Source organism: Arabidopsis thaliana, chromosome 3 (assembly GCF_000001735.4).
Source record: "Arabidopsis thaliana chromosome 3, partial sequence".
In the NCBI taxonomy this organism is placed as follows: domain Eukaryota; kingdom Viridiplantae; phylum Streptophyta; class Magnoliopsida; order Brassicales; family Brassicaceae; genus Arabidopsis; species Arabidopsis thaliana.
Genome location: NC_003074.8, coordinates 3,807,390 through 3,825,840, shown reverse-complemented (window position 1 = coordinate 3,825,840; position 18,451 = coordinate 3,807,390). Strand labels below are relative to the sequence as shown.

General features: G+C 38.3%; 4 protein-coding genes and 1 pseudogene across 5 annotated transcripts, besides 3 other annotated features; 2 read left to right on the top strand and 3 right to left on the bottom strand.

Annotated features, from left to right (window-relative positions):
- Positions 1–75: 75 nt before the first annotated feature.
- AT3G12010 (C18orf8) lies at positions 76–5,489 on the bottom strand. The gene is made up of 16 exons (NM_112035.4): positions 5,330–5,489; positions 4,989–5,070; positions 4,679–4,780; positions 4,503–4,582; positions 4,166–4,313; positions 3,790–4,049; positions 3,255–3,408; positions 2,956–3,065; positions 2,775–2,862; positions 2,110–2,439; positions 1,948–2,022; positions 1,386–1,569; positions 1,050–1,281; positions 820–928; positions 557–736; positions 76–480 (listed from the first exon to the last, which is right to left on the bottom strand). Coding segments are annotated over exons 4-16 (2,049 nt in total). The 5' UTR covers positions 4,505–4,582; positions 4,679–4,780; positions 4,989–5,070; positions 5,330–5,489; the 3' UTR covers positions 76–303.
- Positions 4,565–4,582: a sequence feature (AT3G12010.uORF1-3).
- Positions 4,679–4,780: a sequence feature (AT3G12010.uORF1-2).
- Positions 4,989–5,054: a sequence feature (AT3G12010.uORF1-1).
- Positions 5,490–6,198: 709 nt separating the features above from the next.
- Positions 6,199–7,795, top strand: AT3G12000 (S-locus related protein SLR1, putative (S1)). The gene has a single exon (NM_112034.3). The coding sequence runs from the start codon at positions 6,221–6,223 to the stop codon at positions 7,538–7,540; it is 1,320 nt and encodes a 439-aa protein (NP_187807.1). The 5' UTR covers positions 6,199–6,220; the 3' UTR covers positions 7,541–7,795.
- A 99-nt stretch (positions 7,796–7,894) lies between these two features.
- On the bottom strand, positions 7,895–8,547 carry AT3G11990 (ECA1 gametogenesis family protein (DUF784)). Its single transcript, NM_112033.1, has one exon. The coding sequence runs from the start codon at positions 8,491–8,493 to the stop codon at positions 7,975–7,977; it is 519 nt and encodes a 172-aa protein (NP_566408.1). The 5' UTR covers positions 8,494–8,547; the 3' UTR covers positions 7,895–7,974.
- Positions 8,548–8,723: 176 nt separating this feature from the next.
- Positions 8,724–11,610, bottom strand: MS2 (Jojoba acyl CoA reductase-related male sterility protein). Its single transcript, NM_112032.3, has 9 exons — positions 11,541–11,610; positions 10,925–11,363; positions 10,737–10,840; positions 10,460–10,659; positions 10,268–10,368; positions 9,997–10,198; positions 9,761–9,922; positions 9,163–9,654; positions 8,724–9,070 (listed from the first exon to the last, which is right to left on the bottom strand). Exons 2-9 carry the CDS (start codon positions 11,355–11,357, stop codon positions 8,914–8,916), a joined length of 1,851 nt encoding a protein of 616 aa, NP_187805.1. The 5' UTR covers positions 11,358–11,363; positions 11,541–11,610; the 3' UTR covers positions 8,724–8,913.
- A 2,003-nt stretch (positions 11,611–13,613) lies between these two features.
- On the top strand, positions 13,614–18,114 carry AT3G11970 (annotated as a pseudogene; the record flags this gene model as incomplete). The annotated part of the gene is made up of 1 exon: positions 13,614–18,114.
- Between the last annotated feature and the right edge of the window lie 337 nt (positions 18,115–18,451).

Below are 18,451 nucleotides of genomic sequence, written 5' to 3'. Positions count from 1 at the left end.
TACTAAAAAAATGAAAGTTTAACAAACAATTTGAAGATGACAGTGTTTAGACAAATTATGTTGAATATATCAAATCAAACCAAACAAAAAGAGATATTTATTCTACTTAGCAAAACTGTATCTAATTTTGGTCCTTAATTTAATTTACCTTTCTCGTCATTAGAGATGTCTTAAAACCAATTCTTATAGTTATTCTTATATAGGAACCAGAAAATGTTCAACAGCATTTATTTATCAAGATCCAGTCGAAGAACCAGAGATCATTTTACTTTCTTGAACATAAAATGTGGTATGAGATTCTCTTCAGACAGCAACTGAGGAACTGGTGTCATTGAGAAGACCATAAAAGGTGTAATATTCAGAAGTTTCTTTAAACCCGGGAATCAATTCCGACAAGACCCTCAAAATTGCAGCCAAATGCTGCATATCATTCGACGCGAATGCTGCTTCTAGGAACATCGACGATCGCACACTCGTCACCTGCAAATTTGCATACACGGAATTAATCAAAACCAAAACCAGATATAGTGTACTTTCATCTGTTAAGATATTATACCTTATGCTTCTGAGCATATCGCAGAGCTTCAAGATAGTATCCATCTTGCACAAGGGAGGAGATGTAATCATGGTGCAAGGAGAGCTGTCTCAACATATCAAGCCCAAGTTTTCTTACCCGGATATTTTGACGACCACTATCCAGAAGTTGGAACGCGACTTCCTTTGATGGTTCGATTATCTGCACATAAATGTAGCCTAAACTCTAAGAACAAGAAACCTTAGAGGAGGTTTTGTCTTCACAGATAAAGAAGAATAACAAACCTTGTTTGTGGTGAATAGCGACAGTTCTGCAAATCGCTTACTGTAAGCTAAAAGTTTGATGGTCATCACATAGATGTTCAAATCCACTTTGAGTTTTTCTGCACTTATACTGCAACAAAGGATCAAAGTAAGAAACTGCAGAATTGGTAAACTGAGACTAGATCTAAAGCAAAAACCAAGTTTCTTTAGTCTCTGGAAACACAAACAGACGGAAGAAAAAGTTAGTTTACCTGCGAAGGAACTCGGTGATGATAGCAACTAGGTACTCTGATTCCTCAACCATCATTTCCTCCACAGAAGTAAATACAAACTTGTAGAGCTCATCGGGTGAAATTGCCGGTGAAGAGAGTTGAGATTCTTGCTGTTCATCAGCACAAAACATGTTCTCCTGAGAACCAGATGATAGGTTCATCTCAACTTCTTCATCAATATTGCTTCCAGACTGCCTATGTCTTTCGCTATCTTCAGAATCCAAAGGTTGATAAGTTGAGAAGATGTGTTAAGAGATTGTCACTCATTTAGCATATTCATGCATAAAATAACATTTTCAGGTTCAAAGGTTTTACCAGGAGATGCACCAGGGGTTGGAGTAGATGCAGTGGCGTTTTCGTTCTTTATTTCCTTGTATGTACCGGCTTTAACCGAGTAGGAATATGCTGTGACTAGTACATCGATTGCCTGAGTTACCTGGGTTGCTGGTCGACGTTCCAAAATAATAGCCCTTGCTATCCCCAAGCACAATTGTTTGGCCTGCAATAACGTAATCAACACCATCAAAAGATCCAACCAAGATTACTACAAACACCGAACACTTTTCGTGAACCACTTTTCCTGGAGACACTATAAATTCACGTAATCATAGAAAAAGAGTCATCAACCGCTACAAACCATTAAATATGGAAACGAGCACTAGTTATTTCCTAAGTTAGACTTGCATATAACTTCACTAACTGCGCAAAAACCATAACTAAAGTTCCAAGATTCTTTATCAATTGTCTATGATTTATTCCTCAAACGGTTTGCTGCTACAAACAGGTGCTTCATCATGTTTATTTTAGACTCATATCTTGTTTTTTGGGCAAAATTTTAAACTCCTATCTAAAACACAGATTAACAGAAAGTTTGGACCTTATTTGCTTCCAACTTCCTTCGCTGCAGGAATTCTAGAAGAGACGTCCTGTCTGAGCTGCTAGCGGAAATTGCCTGCAGCACATAGTATTAAATACTGAACATTTACGACATATCTAAGAATTAACTGTCATCTGGATAAACTAATGAAAGCCAACTTGCCTCAAGATCCAAATGTATCTTCCATAAAACCTTGTTTGTCTGATCCAGAATAAGGTCTGGAACCAGAAAGGTCCAGCCATCTTCATACATGACTATGTTTTCATTGCTTGTAGATGATTCTGAGCTCTCAATTTCTTTGTTAACAGCTTGAGACGATGTCTCAGAGACTTGGTAACCCCTCCACAGTAAAGGAAGAGGCGCAGATACAGGAGCTCGAGAATCCACAAATAAGTCGTAGATGATGACAACCTTTGCATCGATTTGGTGCACAAGCAATAAATTGTCGACCACATTCACCGACAACTTGCTTGAGTATATTGGTAAAGAACCCTGTAAATAAGAGCCAATCCAATGAACAAATAAAGAGCAGAACTTTGGAAAATGATCTCATGTCCAGAACACAAGATAAGTTGTTTTGCAATGCCAAATTAGTAACATAACTAAAGAAAAAGTAATATTAGCATCAACTTCGTATAGGTTACCCTCCTCTTGCAGTTGCAATTAGAGTAATTCATGTGTAATGATTTTCCTATGAACTTGCAACTTTTAAATTTTAGAAGTTTGCTGATCTAAATGCACACATGATCTTTATTGAACATATAGTAGACTTGCCTAAATGGCATCTGAATAACCAGATATCAGGAACTAAGGAAAAGTAAACTAACTTGTTGGACGACTGCATCACGGTAGAACCTGTATAGATGCAGTAGCATTGCCTCCCTGTCCACTTGTAAGCAATATATTCGGCCATAGCTGAAAGAGAATGATACAGATTTACTCTCAAGGTACGTAGTGCGATAATGACAAAAAATAGGAGGAAAAGAGGAACACATAGAAGAATCATACACAGTGACTAAGTGGAGATCTCCAGCAGAGAGAATAGGTTTACTGTTTGATTCAGATCTAGCCATTGTCATCTCAAATCTCGGTAAACGAACAACTCCTGCAGTGGAAAGCTGGAAAAGTGGATCATATTTTAAGTTATTTAATTGTTAACTCGACCATAAAAGCTGAATGAAAACTGTAGCATATATATCTTAAGGCCATGAACATCAAATTAACTGGATGCAACCTATACGTAACAAAGTTGGAAAAGCTCTTTCACATAGCAAAATTCATCTTTTTGTACTTTTCTAGGAGTTCACCTGAAATCCATTAAATGTCTTGCATTGCAGTCCTGATGCAAGAAGAACCAATCGAGTTTCATGTGTATAGATGTACCAATTCACATTCGCCTTTTTGGTTTCCACCAAACGTAGTGAATTCAACATAGAATCACAAGCGAACAAGTCCATACCACTGAGACCAAAAAAAAAGATTTCATTAGAGGGGAAAAGAATAAGAGAAAGACAAATGATAAGCGAAATGTTGAAAGTTATAGTAAAATAGACGAGCTGAAGACAGAAACAACTATGTATAGGTTGCTCTATTGTGAAAGGAATGTCCAGACCCAATTACCCGATACTGAAAGGGTTATTTGCCTTAGAAATACCAAGTCAAATGGTACAACTATTCTAAAATCAAAGCTTACAAGCCAATAAATTCCCGTTTAAACAAGTTATTAGAATTCTCAACTACAACCAATCAGTCTTTAAAATTCAACTGAAAAGGTTGCAAACAATCTCAGAATTGGAAATATTTCTCTGTTGTCAAACTATGCAGAAAACAAAGCAAGTTTACCTGGTCTTTACAATTGCAAGATCACATAATGGAGAGTCACTCCAAAAGAATCCGAGAATGCTCTCTGATCCTGCCTTGCATTTGTGGTTAAGTATCTGCTTGGTCTCTCGATTAAACAACTGTATTTCACAGTCAGATCTTTGGACAGCTATCGCTTTTTTATCAAGAGAAAATCTGATTGATAGAATAGGCCCTTCACTTATAGAATCAACTGAAGGAGGTACGTCTGGATTAAAGGGGGATGTTTCCCATGAAAAGACCTAAATGAAAAAATTGGGAAATAATCAAAGGATATGAATCATCAGGCTAATGGAAGATATCAGTTATGGGTAAAACAAAATCAAATCAAACATTTCAAAGGAAAAGAATAAAACACCTGACTAGATGTGGTACATATTAGCAATCTGTTGGCATCATCATAGAATAACCCATTGGATTCAGGAATATTGCAACGTAGGGATGGATGATGTATATAGACATGTGATAAAGCACCAGAACCAACACCTGCCTGTGCACTTGAATTCCTGCTAGACATATTCATACATTTCAGTTTCCCAAATTTCAAAGGAACCAAACTTTAGTCCAAAATGAAATGTTATGAAATGGATGTCCCACTTTATGATGGGACTGAGTCAATTAAAGTTTTTATAAAAAACCACAGACTAACTCAGAAATGTTTCACAAAGATTTGAAAATAAAAAAGAAAGGCGTACATGTTAAAACTTCAAGCAGTGCTGATAAATGCCTCTAACGAAAAGGAGAATATAATTGTGATTCAAGCCTTTCCTCGGATCTATAAGAAAAAAAAACATGATAATAGAACAGATTAGTCTACAAAGATGAGGATAAAATGATCAAGACAAGACTCTAACAATATAGTTCAATATACCGTATGCTGCATACAACTCTTCAGCGCAAGAAACTCTTTCAAACATATATCTCTTTCAACCTCATGAACTTTAGATGCAACACAGCTCCCGTAGTCTTTGGCCTGTAACAAGTTTACTTTCTAGTCAATAACAAGGACTGGATCTTCAAGACACAATGCACACGTAAAAGAATTATCGCTTCACAATTGACATAATATAATTTCACACATTCTTTAAAATTGATGTCGTAATATAACAACTAGCAAAACTATCACAAATTCATTACGAAACCTAAAAAAAAAAAAAAGTAATTGGAGCTGTCAAACCAACCTGTTTAGAACAAGTAGCTAAAATCCGTCCAAGTGTAGAGGCGGTAGTGGAATTCTTTTCTTTCATGCCTGCATTGCTAAAGCTAAAAGGAAAAGTGGAAGTGTTTTAGTTCAAAACATTATAGAAACAGTAGATTTACCAAATCTATGTCCAAGTACTGTGAAAAAAAAACACCTACAAAAATCAATTTACAAAAAAAAATACGACACAAAGTCAAGATCGACCAAAATTTTCATCTCTTATACCTATTAGAGGGAATTACAAAATAAACAAAAAAGGAAATCGGAGATTACACATTAAACACACAGGAAAATGGAAGATGACGAACAGAGAAGTGTTACCTTCGAAAACCCAGATGGAGATGAATATAAATACAGTGATGGAGTTGCTACAATCAGACAGAAGAGTAGTAGTTTCGAGTTTTTGTACAAACAGACCTCCTCGGCTTGCTCGTCCGGAAATTGATGGTTGTTGTTCTTCTTCAACGAACAAACGATCACCGTGTGAAGAAACTAATGAAAAGGGATCGACACGTGTGTGAATATGTCATTACAATTGGGCCTGTAGACCCATTATGGCCCATAACATCCGGTACGTTAATTGCAATTGTAAATCCAGTCTCACATGAAAACCGGATAGAATTGGATCTAACCCAATGAACCGGGAATCTAAATTAAAAATTAAAATTGCTCTAATAAGACATGTTAATCCTAGAATGCTAATCATGCTTCCGTTATGTTTTCCCTCCGTGAACACTAAATGGAGAATCATCAACAATATGTTAAGGATGTGTTTGTTTGGGCTGCTTCGGCAACTTTCGCTGCTTGTTAGATTGCGACTTATTGCGAGCATAGATGTCATGGAAGTAGAATTCGAAATACATCGAGAAGATTAAAATACATCGAACGTAACGATAAATGCATTTACGAGTGCCATAGCATGACTTTCTTGGGGACGAGGATCATGGATGAATAAATATACTTGTTCAACAACATATGTTATGTTGCACGAGCAAATTAATTTCACATGGTGACGTTATCGACTAATGACAGTAGTTTGTTGAAGTGAATCAATGAGGTACTGAAAAGTCATAGAACGTGGAAAATTACATTTGTCTTGTCTGCTAGAAATAATTGTAATGAGTTTTGCAAATTTGAAAACCAACATGTGAAGAAATCTATAAATATAGGTTTTAAGAAACAAAGAAGAGCATAAGAAAGAAAGTCGTGAAGATGAGAGGCGTAACACCAAACTATTACCATTCTTACACTTTCTTCTTCTTCTTCTTCGTTGTCTTATTAGCTCTGTTTCTTCATGTTTTCTCGATAAACACTTTGTCATCTACAGAAACTCTAACAATCTCAAGCAACCGAACCATTGTGTCTCCCGGTAACATCTTCGAGCTAGGTTTCTTCAAAACTACAACAAGCTCTCGAAATGGTGATCATTGGTATCTTGGGATTTGGTACAAGTCAATCTCTGAGAGAACTTATGTATGGGTTGCCAACAGAGATAACCCTCTTTCCAAGTCTATCGGAACATTAAAGATCTCTTACGCTAACCTCGTCCTTCTTGATCATTCTGGTACTCTTGTTTGGTCAACGAATCTAACGAGAACGGTGAAATCTCCAGTGGTGGCAGAGCTGCTCGATAACGGCAACTTCGTGCTTAGAGACTCCAAAGGCAACTATCAAAACCGATTCTTGTGGCAAAGCTTTGATTATCCGGTGGACACATTACTCCCGGAGATGAAAATTGGTCGGGATCTCAAAACAGGACACGAGACTTTCCTCAGTTCTTGGAGAAGCCCTTATGATCCCTCAAGCGGAGACTTCTCGTTCAAACTCGGAACTCAAGGGCTACCTGAGTTTTATCTTTTCAAGAAAGAGTTTCTATTGTACCGATCCGGTCCGTGGAATGGAGTCGGGTTTAGTGGCATACCGACGATGCAAAACTGGAGCTACTTTGACGTTGTTAACAACTTCATAGAGAACAGAGGGGAAGTTGCTTATAGTTTCAAAGTCACCGACCATAGCATGCACTACGTGAGATTTACACTGACTACCGAAAGATTATTACAGATATCCAGATGGGATACGACATCATCGGAATGGAACTTGTTTGGCGTTTTACCGACCGAGAAATGCGATTTGTACCAAATATGTGGTCGTGATAGTTATTGTGACACGAAAACATCACCGACGTGTAACTGTATCAAAGGCTTTGTTCCAAAGAATGTGACGGCTTGGGCTTTGGGAGATACATTTGAGGGATGTGTGAGGAAGTCACGACTGAACTGCCACAGAGATGGGTTTTTTCTTTTGATGAAGAGGATGAAGCTGCCTGGTACAAGCACAGCAATTGTGGACAAGACAATTGGGTTGAATGAATGTAAGGAGAGGTGTTCTAAGGATTGTAATTGTACCGGGTTTGCGAATAAGGATATCCAAAATGGTGGGTCGGGTTGTGTGATTTGGACCGGAGGAGCTCATGGATATGAGGAATTACGTCGTCGGAGGTCAAGATCTATATGTCAAAATAGGCCTCTATAATTAGACATGAAAATTGGATATCTTGATATATTTTAGAATATTGGAAATTCATATGATCCGTGCTTTATAGATATCTATATCCACTAAAAAATATTTAAGAATAATAATACAAAATTAAAAATTATATTTTGAAATCCAACTTTGAAAGTCTAAATATCTAATTTAAATTTCATATCCGATTAGATCGAAAATGAATGTTGAATTTGGAACATTTTACCACCCTTGAGAAATCAATTTATATTTGAAAGTTTTCAGTTTACATATGCGTTTTTAGTTTATGCTGGATGGATTAATTCAAATGATGAATAAAAACGTAAAATATTGTAAGGCTTTGACTTCTTGATTATCAAAAATAAAATAGTAGCAGTTGCTTTATATTAGTAATAATCAAATTACAAAAACGCATAGACACATCAATACACGGAAATATTAGTTCATTGTTCAAAAGAGACCGGAGCACCAATCTTGCTCCCCACTCTATGGACACATTCGTTCCATGTTTGTTTGCTCTTTGGAATGCCCTTAGATGCAATATTTTTATACTCATATGTGGCAAATATGAGTTTAACCAATCCTAGATGGCAATCTTTGCCCATCTTCAATATATCACGACAACATTCCTCTGTAATTAGCATCGTCTCATTTAACATGTTCTTGAAAACCTCATTTCCGCATTTTGAACTCGGCTTTTCAGAGCAAGCCTCAAGAAACTTGAGCTGTTTGTCCGAATAATGGTGAGCAAGCTCCATGTCATATTCCATTGCTGGTGAATCAGCTTCTTCGAATGGAGCTTCATCGGGAGCTTCGACGTAATCAAAATTTGAAGATGGAGATATGGTCACATCTTTTGGCATCACCTCTAAATATGGATTAATTTTTTGGGAGAAAATTGGACGAGCCATGTAAAACATTACTATAGACATGAGCATTACTATGAGAAGAGACTTTGCCATATTTTTTTTGTTTTTGGATGTAAGAATACTTTAAGTTTTGGATGTAAGATTGATAATATAAAACAAGAAAACAAGAGATTTTATAGGACAATCACTAAATGACATTTAATTGATTAAACATTTATTCATTAATAATTGTATGTTACTAACTTCAACATTTAATAATTTTGTTTAAGATACGTTTACATCAAAGACTATTAATATTTTTACAGGTTGTAACTTTAAACTTTGTCTTGAATCGAACATGACTATAGATTTTGGGCAAACTTAAAGATAACAACATTTCCGGTTTTTTTCAAATTATTACAAATCAAACTGATATATTAGACACAACACGATTACACGTAATGAAAAAAGAAAAAGATAAAAAGATAAAAGAAGGGATCGATTCTGTTTGGTCTGGTTTAGTGAGATTCAAAGTTAAGCTCTTCCTTTCAAGACATGCCTTCTTAAACCGGGAATGTGAACGTTTGTAATGTAGTCCGTCCAGTTAATGCTTCCAACATCAAATCCAAATTCTCTCTTCTCGTCCTCTGACATATTCTCCATTAATCTCTGTGTATTGCTGTTATCAAATCTGTAAAAGAAACCAAAAAAAAAAGATGAAAACTTTGCGGGTACCGGTTTTGTCTGCTCTAAGAATTAGAATGTTAATGAGTTCTGTCTTACCTTCCACCATAGAAAGTGTATGGCTCATAAATAGTAGCAAGGTGTTTGGCTTGTTCAACAGATTTCTTGCATATAAACTTTAGCTTCTGCATCATCTTACTATCCACTGAACTCATACCACTCATCAACCCACTCCGTTCTTGAGCATCTCTCCACAAATGATCCGAGAAATCATCAACGGAATTGAAAAGTTTCATCAAACGCACCATAATAGGATCACCTTTAGAGTCCATGCATGGGGATGTTTTGTAGTGGTTATAAAGAAGCTCCGCTAAGTCTTCGAAAACCAGCGGGTTTATCGCCGAAGAAGCGATCTGATACACGTTTATTTCAGGTTCCGGATCTGACATTGCCATTCCATGCTTTGCTATAGCAGCTAACGTTGCATTAACAACCATATCAGCAGGAACTACATCAAGAACTCCTTTTGGATCAACCAAAAACCCCGTGAGTTGCCCCTTCCCGTAACATAAAACTATAGGATCCATCATCCTGATTTTTAGGTATCATGTAACACAATTGTAGAAGAATCAGTTTTGTTACGTACAAATTCTCCCACACCTATATACATATAAGCAGCATTAGAATATAGCTTCACCTGTTTCCTTCCATCCATCCAGGGAAAGGATCTTTGTAAGTGCTTTCGATGACGCTAGGCCTTATAATAACAACAGGTACGTCTCCTCGAGTGCTATTGATCATCATCTCACCCATTGCTTTGGTGAAAACATAAGTGTCTTGCCATCCATATGATCTTGCCCTGTTTCAATAATTTGTGTATTTAAGGTTGTTGCAAATATTTGATAGTTAAGCTGAATATTTAGAGATTAGTACCGCTCTAGACCGAGATCCTTCATCTTCTGTGCCTCATCTTGATTTTGAGTCCCTTTTCTAGCAGCTTCAAGAGCTAACTTCATCTCTCTATCAACATCTAATGCTTTTCTGTTTCCTTCGAGGAAGTTCTCTGTTGCTATACAATCTCCCATAGAAAATGGCTTCTCCATGATCCTTCCTTGTCTTTGTCCATTCACATAAGCTGCACAAGAAACCGGAACATTCAGAAAAGACTGTTTAGCTCTGTTTATGTTTTGTCACATTCACGTACCTGTGGATACTTGCAAGAACAGTTTGAGTTTCTTGCACTTCTTGGCGAATCCCATGAGATTACCGGGCCCTCTTGTGTTGATGTCCAGAGCAACATCGTATCTTCAATCTCCGCCAAAATGATAACAAGATTAGTAAATATCTAGATAACTAAACAAGAGAACTCAAAACACATAATCTGACAGTTGCCAACCTTTCATTGAAGGTTGTATTAGCAGCAGAATTGATTATAACATCAACTTCTTTCGCAATCTCTTCAGCTGAATCTGCTTGCAACCCAATGTTTGAATCGCAAATGTTTCCGGTCACAGGGATGAGTTTAGTTAACATGAAAGACATGTAAGATGCTCCATGAGTCTCTTTTAGAGTATTAAAAAGCTCTGCATCTAACACCTGTAAAGGAGGCCAGAGTTATGCACATAACAAGTAAAGAACTTGACTAACAAAGAATCCAAATGAAAGGGACTTACCTCGTTCTTTAGCCGCTCGATCGCAGCTTCTTTGCTTTTGGCTTTAATCAAGAGATATATCTTGCTGACATCAGGAGCCATTCTCAAGACTTTCTCAATCAGTACTAGATATATCGAAAGAAATGATTTAGAGACGGATAATTGTGGAATATAATGAATATATATACATGGAGTTTTTTTTTTTTTACCTTTAGCTAAGAAACCGGTCGAGCCAGTGATTAGAAACTTCTTCCCTTGGAGGAAACTGATTATGCCAAGTCCTTCTTTCATCCCCACCATAGAAGCGCCACTAAAAGGCATCAAAGTCTTTACTCCATTGATCTCAATGGTTCTCCCATTCCCGTTTGGAGACAGAACCAATGTCTCAGCATCCATAGCCGGCGAACTCTGTTCCCTAATCAGTACCTGACCTCTGTCTTTCAAAAGCGAAGAAACCCGAATAGGCCTCTCTGCGTTACTGTTTCTCCCACCATCACCACCACCACCTACACGGCACCAAGTGGGACCGAACCTTTTCTTATCTCTAATCACTGTAGACCAGACACAATGGTTGTGTAACCTAGTAAGCTTGTTTGACGCTACAATGGAGGAAGAAGAAGAACTCAAGAAGAGAGCCTCCATCACAAGCTATAAGAAATAAGAAATAGAGGAAGGGTCATTTCTAAATAAGACTATCAAAATATCTGTGGACATTGTACAATTCTAAAACAAATACTATATTTCATTATATTATCTTTTGAGGAAACAGAAGCTTGTTGGTTAAGAAATTGGTGACTTGTAATATACTTAACCTAGAAAGCATACCTTTGGTGATGAGCAACAAGAATATACTTAACTAGAAAGAAGATTAAGTAAACCAAGAACAGAATTAATTATTTGTTATTTTGTTATCGTTAAGAGACAAGTAAAGTAGGTTTTGTTTTTATAAGAGGAATGAAAGATTGGTTAGTTCTAAGGACAAAAGATGATGAAAAACTTCCTCTGTTTTATAGGCAAATAAATATTTTAAAAATCAAGTGAAATAAAAGATTGCCTTACGAATTCTTTCCAACATTTTATCAGTTTCCTACACGTGATCATCTAGAATTCAGAAAAAAAAAAGAAACGCATTATCAGTTTCAAAAAATATTGCCATTAACCTATAATTAAGAAATCAACTAAGGATAAATAGCTAACTTTAAAAAATCTCATTTCTTCGTGTTGGGATTTAGATAATTCACATCACATCTTGAAGGGTTTGAGGATTATATGGTCATCATAAAAATTATAGCTTTTGTAGAAAACTTAGATCCTCCTTTATTAAATAACGTTAAACTTACATGTTACCAACTTTTTTTTTTTCTGCAGTGATTGACCAATCTGCTCTTGTTTCAACAATCAACACCATTAAACTCTGCAAAGAATTTAGTCATTAGATGATATGAAATTATCATGAAGTCAAGAGTACTATGTTGTTAACATGAGACCGTTCATCTGTTTAAGATCATAAAAGTAAGCAAAATGTTCCCAATCATCTAGATGGAAAATATAAACTGGACTATGAAGTTAAACATGCAACCGAAGATGAATATTTAGAACAATGAGACATGAAAGAGAACCTTAAACTCGTGGTGAACAAAGAACTACACATACGACTTTAAAACCAGTGCGCTATCTTCTTGGTTGTGTTTTAATGATCTCCAGACTCCAGAACAACAAATTCCAAATGTGGTTTAAGCAAGAGCCGACCAACCAACTTGGGTCCGCAATAAACAAAATCCTTTGACTAAGGTTATTGCTACAACAAAAACAACAATTAGCAAATGGCCACGTTTTTGTCTTAAATCTTATTAAATGTGTCATAGCCCATAGGGTATTGTCTAATTTCAAAAATAAAATCTATAAACAAAAAATTCTGCTTTCAAATGATAACAAAATTCTCTACTTAATTTTGTTTTTGGCTCAGATACATTCCACTGTTCCAGATTTCATAATGAAATGGCTACTCGAAACCAATAAAGCACTATTTGTTTTTTGAATGTAATGTTAAATTAAACTCGAAAGAAAAAATAACGTTTTTACAACTTGTGCGGCAGAAAAAATAGAAAGAATTTGATGTGTTTAAGAGTATTTTAAAAAAAATTTATGCTGTCATGATCTCACTTTGAACCAAGCTTGCATGCCTTTGTCGTACCGTCGATCTCCCGCTCTTTGGATGATGGTGAGTTGATTTCTGACCTGCTTATCAATCCAGCTGATTAACTGTGTCGAAGTGTTCGCTGCTTCTTCGTGGCGTCGTCTGTTCCTCTCCCTCCAAATTGTATGAACCGTGACTTGGAAAACGTACCTGATTAAGAAGCCTTCTACTCGATTGAAGGACTTGTCGGATATGTGGTCTAGAATCTGTGGCCATCTCGTCGTGAAACTAGACTTCCATAGCTTTTTAGCTACCGCAGTACAGATTACCGAGATGGAATCACAATGATACAGGATTAACGTGTGGTGAGCTGGTGAGCTGACGAGCTGGCGAGCTGGCAATGTGAAGTCGGATGTTAGGCAAAGTACTTGTGAGCTGGCGAGCTGGCGAGCTGGCAATGCAATGGACGTTAACGGCGATCGTTATTAACGTGGTTAACGTTTACTTTCTTTACTTTTTTATATAAGAGCAACATGTTATGCTCATGCTTTCATTATCGAATAATCTGTAATCTTCAGAATTCTCTAGAACCTTTGTAAGTGCTAGATTTCTCTCACATCGAGAGCTAGCTGAATCATTTGGTGTTTTATGAACATCGATTGATTGTTGGTTTCGAATGATAATTGGAGATTTGGATTGTTCTTGTGAATCGCAGGTTTCCCTGTAACAAAGGTATCAGAGCTCTGTAGTTCCTCGGAAAACATGGTGACTACAAGGTCGCAGGAGGGTGACGGAAAGGGGAAAGAGGTGGAGTTGGAGGTTCCGCTGGATTCCCGAGTTACGCGGTTAGAAACGACGGTCGCTGAGCAACATAAGGAGATGATGAAGCAGTTTGCTGATTTGTATGCAGTGCTTAGCCGATCTACAGCTGGTAAGATGGTGGATGAGCAATCGACGTTAGATCGGAGTGCGCCGAGGTCGTCTCAGTCGATGGAGAACAGATCCGGTTACCCTGATCCATATCGTGATGCTCGTCATCAGCAGGTGCGATCAGACCATTTTAATGCTTATAATAATCTTACACGGTTAGGGAAAATTGATTTTCCTCGGTTTGATGGTACACGGTTGAAAGAGTGGTTGTTTAAAGTCGAGGAGTTTTTTGGTGTGGATTCAACTCCAGAAGATATGAAGGTTAAAATGGCAGCGATCCACTTTGATAGCCATGCCTCTACTTGGCATCAGTCCTTTATTCAGTCGGGTGTTGGTCTTGAGGTGTTGTATGATTGGAAGGGATATGTGAAGCTGTTGAAGGAACGATTTGAGGATGATTGTGATGACCCTATGGCGGAGCTAAAACATTTGCAGGAAACTGATGGCATCATTGATTATCATCAGAAATTTGAGCTGATTAAAACAAGAGTTAATCTCTCTGAAGAATATTTGGTGAGTGTGTACTTGGCAGGACTCAGGACAGACACTCAAATGCACGTCCGGATGTTTCAGCCTCAAACTGTGAGACATTGCTTGTTCTTGGGCAAGACATATGAGAAAGCACACCCTAAGAAACCAGCTAATACTACTTGGTCCACAAATCGTTCTGCACCTACTGGCGGTTATAACAAATATCAGAAGGAAGGCGAGTCTAAGACAGATCATTATGGAAACAAGGGAAATTTTAAACCGGTTAGTCAGCAACCTAAGAAAATGTCTCAACAAGAAATGAGTGATAGGAGGTCTAAAGGGCTATGCTATTTTTGTGATGAGAAGTACACTCCAGAACATTATTTGGTTCACAAGAAAACACAACTGTTTCGAATGGATGTTGATGAAGAGTTTGAAGATGCTAGAGAAGAGTTGGTAAATGACGATGATGAACATATGCCACAAATCTCTGTCAATGCGGTTTCAGGAATAGCTGGTTACAAGACTATGAGAGTTAAGGGAACATATGACAAAAAGATTATCTTCATCCTGATAGACTCAGGGTCGACACACAACTTTCTGGATCCAAATACAGCAGCTAAACTTGGGTGTAAGGTGGACACAGCTGGGTTAACTCGTGTATCTGTAGCTGATGGCAGGAAATTGCGTGTTGAGGGTAAAGTTACTGATTTCTCTTGGAAGTTGCAGACTACAACTTTTCAGTCTGATATCTTATTGATTCCCTTACAAGGGATTGATATGGTACTAGGGGTGCAATGGTTGGAGACTTTGGGTCGTATCTCTTGGGAATTCAAGAAACTGGAAATGCGATTTAAATTCAATAATCAGAAAGTACTTTTACATGGACTTACATCAGGTTCTGTCAGGGAAGTGAAGGCGCAGAAACTGCAGAAACTACAGGAAGATCAAGTTCAGCTGGCCATGTTATGTGTACAAGAAGTTTCGGAGAGTACAGAAGGGGAACTTTGTACTATTAATGCTTTAACCAGTGAGCTTGGTGAGGAGTCTGTAGTGGAAGAAGTACTCAATGAGTATCCTGATATATTCATTGAACCGACTGCTTTACCTCCATTTCGTGAGAAGCATAATCATAAGATTAAATTGTTGGAGGGGTCTAATCCGGTGAATCAGCGACCCTATCGCTATTCAATACACCAGAAGAATGAAATTGATAAACTGGTTGAGGATTTACTTACTAATGGAACAGTGCAAGCTAGTTCTAGTCCTTATGCTTCACCTGTTGTTTTGGTCAAAAAGAAGGATGGAACTTGGAGACTTTGTGTTGACTATCGTGAGTTGAATGGCATGACTGTAAAAGATAGTTTTCCTATTCCATTGATTGAGGATCTCATGGATGAGTTGGGAGGTGCAGTTATCTTTTCCAAGATAGATCTTCGGGCTGGTTACCATCAGGTGCGGATGGATCCTGATGATATACAAAAGACAGCATTTAAAACGCATAGTGGCCATTTTGAGTACTTGGTCATGCCCTTCGGACTCACTAATGCACCGGCTACGTTTCAAGGTCTCATGAATTTCATATTCAAGCCCTTCTTACGTAAGTTCGTCTTGGTCTTCTTTGATGACATTCTGGTTTATAGTTCTTCCTTGGAAGAGCATAGACAGCACCTTAAGCAAGTGTTTGAAGTCATGCGAGCTAATAAGTTGTTTGCCAAACTCAGCAAATGTGCTTTTGCGGTTCCTAAAGTCGAATATCTAGGACACTTCATTAGTGCACAAGGCATTGAAACTGATCCTGCGAAAATCAAGGCTGTGAAGGAGTGGCCTCAACCAACAACACTCAAGCAGTTGAGGGGGTTCTTGGGTCTTGCTGGTTACTATCGACGTTTTGTGCGGAGTTTTGGGGTTATTGCGGGACCATTACATGCTTTGACTAAAACTGATGCATTTGAATGGACAGCAGTAGCACAACAAGCGTTTGAGGATCTTAAAGCGGCCTTGTGTCAAGCGCCTGTCTTATCTTTGCCTCTGTTTGATAAACAATTCGTGGTAGAAACTGATGCGTGTGGTCAGGGCATAGGGGCGGTTTTGATGCAAGAGGGACATCCTTTGGCTTACATTAGTCGCCAATTAAAAGGGAAGCAACTACACCTATCTATCTATGAGAAAGAATTGCTGGCAGTTATCTTTGCAGTCCGAAAATGGCGACACTATTTGCTGCAGAGTCACTTCATAATCAAGACTGATCAAAGAAGTTTGAAGTATCTATTGGAGCAGCGTTTGAACACACCAATTCAGCAGCAGTGGCTTCCTAAATTGCTCGAGTTTGACTACGAGATCCAGTATAGACAAGGAAAAGAAAATGTAGTGGCAGATGCTTTGTCTCGGGTAGAAGGATCTGAGGTGTTGCACATGGCTATGACAGTGGTGGAGTGTGATTTGTTGAAGGATATTCAAGCAGGCTATGCCAATGACTCTCAGTTACAAGATATTATTACTGCACTTCAACGTGATCCAGATTCAAAAAAATATTTCTCTTGGAGTCAGAATATACTGAGAAGGAAAAGTAAGATTGTAGTTCCAGCAAATGACAACATTAAGAATACAATATTGCTTTGGTTACATGGGTCGGGTGTAGGAGGACATTCAGGCAGGGACGTGACTCATCAGCGTGTTAAAGGACTGTTTTACTGGAAAGGCATGATTAAGGACATCCAAGCTTATATTCGCAGCTGTGGTACATGTCAACAATGTAAGTCTGATCCTGCAGCTTCACCGGGGTTACTCCAGCCATTACCAATCCCTGATACCATTTGGAGTGAAGTGTCAATGGATTTTATTGAGGGGCTACCAGTTTCAGGAGGCAAAACAGTCATCATGGTTGTTGTGGATCGCTTGAGTAAGGCTGCTCACTTCATTGCATTATCACATCCTTATAGTGCATTGACAGTAGCACATGCTTACTTGGACAACGTTTTTAAGTTACATGGCTGCCCCACTTCGATTGTCAGTGACAGAGATGTTGTGTTTACAAGTGAATTTTGGAGAGAGTTCTTCACGTTACAGGGAGTTGCATTGAAGTTGACGAGTGCTTACCATCCCCAGAGTGACGGACAAACTGAAGTTGTGAACAGATGTTTGGAGACCTACTTGCGTTGTATGTGCCATGACAGACCTCAGTTGTGGAGTAAATGGCTTGCATTGGCAGAGTATTGGTACAACACCAATTACCACTCTTCTAGCAGGATGACGCCATTTGAGATAGTGTATGGGCAGGTACCTCCAGTCCATTTACCTTATCTGCCTGGGGAATCAAAAGTGGCGGTTGTGGCTAGGTCTTTGCAGGAGAGGGAAGATATGTTGCTGTTCTTGAAGTTTCATTTGATGCGCGCTCAACACCGAATGAAACAATTTGCAGACCAGCATCGAACTGAACGTGAATTTGAGATTGGGGATTATGTCTATGTGAAGCTGCAACCTTACCGCCAACAATCTGTGGTGATGCGTGCTAATCAGAAGCTGTCACCGAAGTATTTTGGCCCATATAAGATCATTGATCGTTGTGGTGAAGTGGCTTATAAGTTGGCTCTTCCTTCTTACTCTCAAGTGCATCCTGTGTTCCATGTTTCGCAGCTAAAGGTGCTAGTGGGCAATGTCTCTACAACAGTTCATTTGCCTTCAGTGATGCAAGATGTCTTTGAGAAAGTACCTGAGAAAGTGGTGGAAAGGAAAATGGTCAATCGTCAGGGAAAAGCTGTCACTAAAGTGTTGGTGAAATGGAGCAATGAACCTTTGGAAGAAGCTACATGGGAGTTCCTCTTCGATTTGCAGAAAACATTTCCTGAGTTTGAAGCATAGAACCTTGAGGTCAAGGTTTTGTGAAAGGGGGGAGATTTGATACAGGATTAACGTGTGGTGAGCTGGTGAGCTGACGAGCTGGCGAGCTGGCAATGTGAAGTCGGATGTTAGGCAAAGTACTTGTGAGCTGGCGAGCTGGCGAGCTGGCAATGCAATGGACGTTAACGGCGATCGTTATTAACGTGGTTAACGTTTACTTTCTTTACCTTTTTATATAAGAGCAACATGTTATGCTCATGCTTTCATTATCGAATAATCTGTAATCTTCAGAATTCTCTAGAACCTTTGTAAGTGCTAGATTTCTCTCACATCGAGAGCTAGCTGAATCATTTGGTGT